A 9,628-nucleotide genomic window follows, 5' to 3' on the forward strand; every position below is an offset into this window, starting at 1 on the left:
TGTATAATTATCTAATTATCTTTCGGTGTTATTCAGTATTGTTATCTGTTGTCTAAATTTATTATCTAATTTTTTAATGGGTCGACCGTATTATAATAATTATGGAAATTGTAGTTATGCTTATTGTAATAATTACAGTTTTATAGCTATAAATTTCTATCAATATTGAATATATTAAGTATGCATTGTATAAATAATTTTAGAATATTCATTGTGGAGCTATAAGTTGTTTACATGTCATAATTTATTTTTTATGATTGATAGAAAATTTATGTGGAGTTGGATTGATTATTAGATTTAGAGAGTTGGATATATATATATATATATAAAATAATTGTGAAATCTTAATGGTTATCAAATCATAATTATTACCATGCACCCCCATTGATTTAAGATTTACATAAGAGGTTTTGATGAGATATAATAATGCTAAATAATATTTTATAATATTCAAAATTAATTATGTAATTATACAATAGTAAAGTAGAACATCGTTTTAATATATATATATATTTGTCGGAAGTTCTTGACGCCATTAAATTTAATTATTCCATGGATCATGACCCATCCGCGATGCCTGGCCGTTTGCTTTGCCATTATTTGGCTGCACATTTCGTCTTTGTTTTTATCTCTCTCTCTCTGGACAGCGGATCGGATAGACACAAGAATGGTCCATGGGAAAACGTGAAAAGTAAATGGTCCAATCCAATCCAAGTGTCCAGCCTCGTCAAATTGGAAATTTTCATCCTTATCTCTAGAGTGGAGGTCTGAGTTTGTTTTTAGGTGGACGAGTGGGGCACCATGGGGGTGAGGAGTAAACGTGACAAATAGCTCAAAGTGGAACCACATTTTAATGATAATTAAAAGGAACTTTTAGTGGACACTGAGTTTGCTCGAGGATCTTGAGTTAAATCAAAATTGTGCTCGTTCGTTGAATATTATATAGAACATTTCTTTATTTGATTATGTGCTTACGTTACGTAGATCTATAAATATAAATATGTGCCTTTATAGTGTCTCATAAATCATTTGGCTAAGATCTTGTCTTCTTTTTTTAAAGCTTGACCTTCAATTCTTGATTTATTTGTGCAAAGATTTTGCTTTCAAGTCTTTATCCATTTGCTTAAAGGCCTCATTTTTTAGTCTTCATTCATTTGTTTAAAATTCCCATAATAATTATGTTTTTGGTCGATCTTAACTTTTCGAGCATATCTTTTGGACTTCTACCCCACTTGCCCAATATTTGATCGATCTGTCAAACATCTAATAAATTTTGATTTCATTGGACTCCTCTATTTACTAAGACTTTTTGAATTAGATTTTTTCATCTATCAATACTTTTTATTTTTTATATGTTAAATGTTTGATAAATCTTTATCTAATTGGACCTTTTCAATCTATTATTTATTGAATCATCACAACTCTTATAGTTGTCAAATTTTTATTCTTGCAAATTTAACAAATACAGCAAAATCACAAAAGAAAATTTAATTTAAAATTTTGTCTATCACATTAAAATAATTTAATCGGGCTCAATCACACAAACTTGACAACGTACACTCCACTTTTCTAAAAGGTGAGAATGACAAGAAAATTTTACTATTTTTTTTATCTTTAAACATATTATTTTATAAAATTAATAAATTAAAATATTTTTTTAAAATATTAATGCTTATTTAATTTTACATGTAAATATGTTTATTTTAGTTTAACAAAAAACTAGATCAAAAGTTTGGCCAAACAACTTAATACACTGAATTTAATTTTTTTTTTTCCTTTTCTTGGAACAAAGATAATTATCAACGAAACCAAAAAAAAAAGCATTATTTTTTATTTTTCTAACTCTTTCATCCAACATCTTCGCTAATAAAATAAATAACTATATTTATTTTAGGAAATAAATGAAAGGATATAAATAGAATATCCAAGGTCATAGAGATTTTTAAATAGATCTGTGAAATGAAAATTTTGAAGGAAAAAAAAACTGAAACGAGATTTATAGTTTAAAAAGGTTAATAAATTTTTTTAAAAAAATCATCTCAAAATTAATAATATAAGTGCTATCAAAAACGCATTCACATACAAGGCTTGAACGACTACCTTACCTACCATTCGCTATTCGCGTGGGTCCATCTATCCTATAAAACCATAAAAAGGAAAGTAATTAAAGTGGTACACTTATGCGGTGATTCATCGTACCTGGACGATTTCATGCGCTCCACTAATTCGCCCGTATTCGTATCCGCATTCGTAGTCGCGGCGGCGTATGATTGTAACGAGGGGTGATATTTATTTCCCTGTGACTTCAGCAGCGGAGTCTCGAAGGTCGCGATCTTGGATTTCCTCGGAGCATTCGTCAGGGTGTGGCGATCTGAGAACACTGGGCGAATGGCTGGCGCAGTGGAGGTGGAGCAGGTGGCCGTCGCCAAGGCATCGTGCTGCGGCGTCCTCACGGGACCGGGCTATGCGTCGCCGCTCGACGCAATGGCGGGACCGCGGGAGGCTTTGATCTATGTCACTTGCATCTACAATGGTGAGAAATTGCTCTTTTAGTTTTATTCTGTCTGGAATTTATGCCTGATTCGGTGCCATGTGGGTTCGATTCCAATCTAGTGCAGTATATGCATGTCAGGATCATTTTAATATGTTTGTTCGTTATGATTTAGTGCTGGTGTTACGATATGGAAGAAAGCGAAGTTGATATACTCCATTTCTAGGGAATTCATTGTGATATCCTTCTACGCAAGGTGCTCTGAAGCCTTTGCAAGGATCTGGATAATTGCTGTTCCTTTTAATCGGCTAGTTTTATGTCAATAAACCATCTTCTCATAGAAGATAAGGTTTCTTTTGGTGGAAAAGTCTTCTCTGCTAAATTTCCCATCAACTGCGGTTGGAATTTGATCGGTCTGATTGTTCCGAGTTTCAGTCATCAACTTTGCCAGTTTTCTGAGCAGAAATTTTGGCTTCCTGTTGAATCCCTCTTTTTTGATAATTGTCGAATCCACTTTTTGATCTTCATGAGGAGTCCTAACCTATATAGAGTTCTTGTAAGAAAAATATTTTAATAAAACTGTTGATCATTGCTAGAAACCTGGTCCTTTTAGAGATCTTGTAAGAAAAAATATTTTAATAAAACTGTTGATCACTGCTAGAAACCTGATCCTTTTATCAAGTTTGCCTTCCCCTATTTATAAATTATTGAACGATCAAGAATCCTCTACACCTAGAAGAAACTTTTTTTTCATTATTTTACGATAGTAAATGATGGACATACTGGGATGTCAGGCACTGTGGCATGCTTAGTTTATTAACTTAAGGGCAATCGGTGGGGCCCATTTCTCGGTATACTATGCTCTCATGCAGTTATAGTGTTCCCCTTTTATTATCTAAATCAATTAATAAATATCCCTGCAAGCTTTTGCCAGCTAAATATTTTGATATCAACTTTTGTTAGCCAAAGTAGCTAAAATTTGCCCCACGGGTTCTAGATTTGTGTCAAACTATATGCAGCTATCCCTCTCCTCTGGTTCATTCTGTTACATGCCGAGTAGAGATGTCTACTTGTGTTGCATCTTTGAAATTGTCAATAATGACAGCAATAATTTCCAAAATTTATCATATGTAAATTTGAATAAAGGATTCCTAAAGTCATCCTACATGAATTTGATGAAAGGGTCTTATATAACATTAGTGTTTTCAGATTCAAGTTATATGAGGACACCCACCCTTAGCTAGATTTATTTAAGATTTGTTTTTGTACAAATGCTAAATTTGCTGATAATTATAGGAATGCTACTGACATTACTAGGTAATTTCCTTCTAATGGAGCGTCACTTTTTTATGAAAATAGTGAATGAACTAATTGTGGGGAAAGTTGAAAATGCAAAAATGAGCTAATACAGATATTTCTTGACGAGTTGTTTTATATCTTCATGACAGGAGTGAAGTTTATATTGTGATTCTTGTATTTGAAAACAATGAATGTAATAGGGTTATATCCAATTAGAAAGAGAACATAACATTCATATTATAATTTCCAACGTTCTTACATAATGACTTTGTACTTTGTGTGAGAACTATATTCTAGTCCTCCTTAAGCTGGAGATAGATATTTATCCATACAAAATTTGTTAGACAATATAGAAAAAGTTCCTAAAATAGAAAGAATAGGTTACCATATAAGAGAACAATAAGATGGAGTGATAACAATCATGAGACTTAATGTTGAAATTTGCTTAACTTGTGCTTTAAAAGAGCATAATTTTGCGAATGTTCCCCTCAAACTGAAGGTACTAGGAGGATTTAAAGTTTGCAAAGATTGAGAGAAAATTGTGTATTACTAAAATTAGTGAAGAATTGATGAAATTGTTGTGGATGAATATTAAAATTAAGGTTCTAGTATCTACTTTAAAGTAGTTAAACACAGAGAAAAGAGAGAGTTTCCTATTATTCATCGGTGTTTGGTAGGTTATTTTTTATTTAAATTATTGTGCTCATCTCTGTTTTGGAGCTGCAAATCTTTTGAAACAAAAGTGTAACAATAAAAAAATAGTTGATTGATTACTAAATTATCTTTGATGTATCATCAAAAATCGTTTCCTTTAACTTCAGGAACTGGGATAGAAAAGCCAGACTACTTGGCCACGGTTGATGTGGACCCCAGCTCACCAACCTATTCTAAAGTAATCCATAGACTTCCTATGCCCTATGTTGGTGATGAGCTGCATCATTCTGGTTGGAACTCTTGCAGCTCTTGTCATGGGGACTCAACAGCTGTTCGGCGTTTCTTGATCCTGCCTTCATTGCTGTAATAGATCTTTTACAATCTTATACTGAGTTTTTCTTGTTTGAAGACATCATATATCCAAGCTGTTATGTTAATATGATATTTGGTTTTGATTAGTTCGATACAACTTCAATAATATCATAGCTTCTTTGTCATACATCGGTTTCTGGGTTGTTTTCATATCATACTTGGGATTTAGGAATTTAGTAGGTTGAGTTTACTTCATTCACGCTTCCTATTAGGAGTGATAATACTTATGTTCAGTTTACAAAAGAATCCTAAATAGTTCTAATAGTGAGGCGCATGGCTCAATAAACTATTTATGAAGTTAATTTTGGTACTTGAAATATTTAAAATGTCAAAAGAATAATAATTCAGGCTTAAAATTGTCAATGTATCTTATGCTTTTCCAACTCCTAATTCAATCACAAAATAGTCAGTATCCTGAAATGTTAATGAATGTCAAACATTTTGAATAATATTTGAGCTTTTTTCTTAAGGTTCTTTACTAACTTTTAACATGAGGTTGATTTTGGGGACAGACTCATGGTTACTTCCATCTATTAATATCTTTGTTTGATCCATCTATTGCATGGTCGTTCCTGAAGGCTCATAATTGAAAATTTGGACTGATACTGGATTACATTTTTTTGTCCTGTTTCCTTACCTGAATTGTACAAACCCACTGCAATTGCTATGCAGAATCATGGTCAACCAAAGATTGTTGATTTTGAATGCAATTACGTTGCATAGTTTGGTAAATAATATAAAGCACTGACTTTGTTGTTAATGTTGTCATTATATCCTGTAAAGTAAATTTGAAACAGCAATTACATTGTAATCTCTTTTGTCCTTCTTTATCATCCAACTAATTAGGTATATTTTCAGATCAAGCCGCGTATATGTTATTGACACTGTAAAAGATCCAAAAGCTCCCTCATTGCATAAGGTTGTTGAGCCTGCAGATATTGCACAAAAAACTGGGCTAGCGTATCCTCATACTTCCCATTGCCTTGCATCTGGTGATATAATGATTTCTTGTCTTGGAGATAAAGATGGAAATGCTAAAGGCAATGGCTTCCTGCTTCTTGATTCAGATTTCAATGTAAAGGGGAGGTCAGTGCTCCTCTTCTCTTGGCATATAACTTCTACAGTAAGGCTTATTTGCAAAAACTTGCAATGATGTCAAGAGCTAATTGAGTTGTCATCAACCATTAAAACATGCTGATGTTCTTATTAAAAGTAGAGTAATAAAAATATGCACAAGATATCTGGTTCTTCCAGCTAATTAATTGAGTGTATCAGTATCATAGATGTCAATAATATTAGTATGAACAATGATGATTTTGACTAAAATCTTATCAAATGGATAAATTATTCATTATTCTCCAAAACATACTCATTGCCATCATCAACTCGTTAGTCCCTTTGGAATTCAGGGTAGGAAAATATTTTATTTCCTCACTGAAATAATCATTATATGGGTGCATATAGACTTGTAAAATCCTAAACCTAGATGTCCTATGTTGTACCAAACTGCCATCTCAATACTGCATGTATCAAATGGCAGGTAAAGAGTGAGAATGAAATGAAACTAAAATAAAGAGAGAGAACTTTAGAAACTAATCTCCAAAGTGGGTTTCTTCCGAAAGCAGTGATACATCAACATGCAAAAAACAAAAATAAAGGGAAAGCACTTGAGGGTCCTAGAAGGAAAATAAATAGCAAATTTTATTTGCATGGTTAGCAAGAGGAAGCATGAATCAGACCCTCAGGTTGTCAAAAACAGGGCTCAAGAGGTGGGACAAGTGGAAATGAGATGATTTTATGTGCAGAGATGATACCATTGTGGTTACAGGCATTCTAGAAGAAAGGTGAAAGTTCTCATAGACATTGGTGCTCCCAGTTGTGAGGAAGACAAAGATATTCATGCAGGGATGCTTCATCTAGAATGTGAGATAGAGGCAAAGAGATCATTTGAGAGCAGCTTTGGAGATCTTCTGTGCGGAATTGTCTTTTGGAAAAAGTCATTGGTAAGGACTTGTTCACAATGAGGGAGTTGGAGAGTAGATGAGTGGCCATTGCTTAGTGTTTGCATAGAGGTTTTTAGTTTTTCGGTTCCATCGACTTCTCTAATCCTTAGTTGTTGGTGCCTATTTGCTCCTGAGCTATGACAGCCTAGATTAGATTAGTGACACAGGATTTTGGGTGGCACCATAGTGGTAGGTGGTGTCATTTGCTTTAACTACCCATCTGTCCTCAGTGGTGAGTGCACTGAGGATATCATTGATGTTGGCATGAGCAGGGAGATCATAGATACCATGCTTCTAGCGGCCTTCCATGATCTTGGATGTGATCGATCACCTTTGCTGCTCGCTTAGTAGAATATTTGATGACAAAAGAGGTGGAATGCATGCAATTGGCGAGTCTTGATGTTGCAAGCTTTTGAAATTGTCAACTTTTAGTGGGATGGGGGCTTGAAGCCTTGAACTATGAATTGATTCTAAAATTAGAGAACATCAGAATAGAATACATGTGGAGATATAAGTTTTAATTTGGTATTGTGTTTACATTAGGCACTCAAATTCACTTTAAAATGTTAGAAGGTAAAATGGTCATATGAAGTCATATCAGCCTTTCATGAGAATCCTCACACTCCTATCAAAATGAACAAAAATCCCTAGTGAATTAAACTTGACAAGAATAACACAGAAAAATAGCTGGCATGCCACACATGCGAAGAAAGGACTTCCAATCTAATATCTGATAATGGTGCAAGTTCAACCAATACCTTTAATCTGAAGTGGTACAAGGCGCTTCAGCTTCAAGATTTAACCACCTATTATCCTTGTAGTTTAATGTTAACATACAATTTATAAATTAACATGCTCTAATATCAGAAAATCTGAAAATAAAATGGGTTTAGTGCGGAATCTAACTGAAGTGTGTTTCTATTGTTTCAACTGTGTTCATTTTATATGCATATGATGCATTTTTACAATTGCTGCATTTCAGACTCTTCGACATGCAGTTAAATTTCTGTTATTCACAAATAATAATCCCTGAACAAACCAATGTTCATGGTAATGAGTTACAGCCATTTAAATTTTGTTAGATTGTTTTTGACGTCTATCCTTCCCTTTCCTCTAACTCTATTTTCTGTCTATGCAGGTGGGAAAAACCAGGTAATAGCCCTTTGTTTGGCTATGATTTCTGGTACCAACCGCGGCATAAGACCATGATTAGCTCATCATGGGGAGCTCCTGCAGCATTTTCGAAGGGGTTCAACCTACAACATGTTTCAGATGGTTTATACGGAAGACACCTGTATGTTTACAGCTGGCCAGATGGTGAACTAAAGCAGACATTGGACCTTGGGACTACAGGGCTCTTGCCCTTGGAAGTCATTATCTATCTTGTCTCTCAGGAGCATATGCCATAATCTATTCACTTTCTGAAACTACCTTTTCTTTTTTCAGACAAGGTTTCTTCATGACCCATCTAAAACCACTGGCTTTGTTGGTGCTGCTTTGTCCAGCAACATGATAAGATTTTTCAAGACTGAAGATGGATCCTGGAATCATGAGGTTTGTTTCATCATTTATTCTTCAGCCTCCTTTCATGCATGTTCTCAGCTGGTTAGAAGATCTAAACTAAATATGGGATCCCTCTTAGGTTGCAATATCTGTAACTCCACTTAAGGTGCGGAACTGGATTCTTCCTGAAATGCCAGGGCTGATAACTGACTTCCTTATCTCCCTTGACGACCGGTATCTATATTTCGTGAATTGGTTACACGGTGATGTTAGACAGTACAACATTGAAGATCCATCAAAACCTGTGTTGGTTGGACAAGTATGGGTTGGAGGACTTCTCCAGAAGGGTAGTGATGTAGTTTATGTCGGAGAGGATGGAAAAGAATCACAATTTGAGGTTCCTGAGGTTCAGGTCAGTGTGTTTCAACTTAAACATCACATTTTAATTCAATAACAATGTCGTTATCTCATGTTTATAAAGTCTCAAAAAGATTCATTCAAGTGCTATAAAGATTAAAACTAACTACCAAAAATCTTCAAATAATTTCATCCGTAACCAGACAATCTCCTCTAATAATTGACTGCTTATCCTAGGGTAATCGCCTCCGAGGAGGGCCACAGATGATTCAGCTTAGCTTGGATGGGAAGCGACTGTATGCGACCAACTCTCTATTCAGTGCCTGGGATCACCAATTTTACGGCCCAGATATGGTGCACAAGGGTTCGCACATCTTACAGATCGATGTGGATACCGAGCAAGGTGGTCTGGCCGTGAACCCAAACTTATTTGTTGATTTTGGGTTGGAACCTGAGGGACCTGCGCTGGCACATGAGATGAGGTATCCCGGTGGCGATTGCACCTCTGATATTTGGATCTGAGGAAGTATAAGATGCATGGCTGAATTATGATGTCTCAATGGCAAAGATTGGCAGAATAATGTTGTAATCTGGTAGTACTTGTTGTATTTGGATAAGTATGGTACTTTCATGTACTTCAATAATTATTTACATATAAGGGAACATCTATAGACAGACCAAGTTACTTAGATTATTTGTAATTAGATTAAATATGCTTGATGTCCCAGGACGTAACGGAGACAGGGATATCTAATATTTTTGGCCTAATAGTTAGGGGTCGAATCTCTTGGAAACTCACGACCTAACACACCTCATTATATGTCTTTTGTCTATGTACTTGTATTACTCTAAACAGTCCAGATCCTCTGGACCGCAAAAAGCGATCCAGAGGATGATCCCTTGATCTGGATTAGTGGGAATGAATGGTCTCCATTTATTTTATGAATGA

The 9,628-nt window shown here is 34.8% G+C and overlaps 1 protein-coding gene across 1 annotated transcript; it reads left to right on the forward strand.

Moving 5' to 3' along the window:
- The first annotated feature begins 2,297 nt into the window (after nt 1-2,297).
- Nucleotides 2,298-9,368, forward strand: LOC122042325 (selenium-binding protein 1-like). The gene is made up of 7 exons (XM_042602370.1): nt 2,298-2,533; nt 4,612-4,807; nt 5,675-5,902; nt 7,958-8,189; nt 8,266-8,373; nt 8,462-8,734; nt 8,917-9,368. The coding sequence occupies exons 1-7, from the start codon at nt 2,389-2,391 to the stop codon at nt 9,199-9,201; spliced, it is 1,467 nt and encodes a 488-aa protein (XP_042458304.1). The 5' UTR covers nt 2,298-2,388; the 3' UTR covers nt 9,202-9,368.
- The last annotated feature ends 260 nt before the right edge of the window (nt 9,369-9,628 follow it).

The sequence above is a fragment of the Zingiber officinale genome, chromosome 2A (assembly GCF_018446385.1).
Source record: "Zingiber officinale cultivar Zhangliang chromosome 2A, Zo_v1.1, whole genome shotgun sequence".
Classification (NCBI taxonomy): domain Eukaryota; kingdom Viridiplantae; phylum Streptophyta; class Magnoliopsida; order Zingiberales; family Zingiberaceae; genus Zingiber; species Zingiber officinale.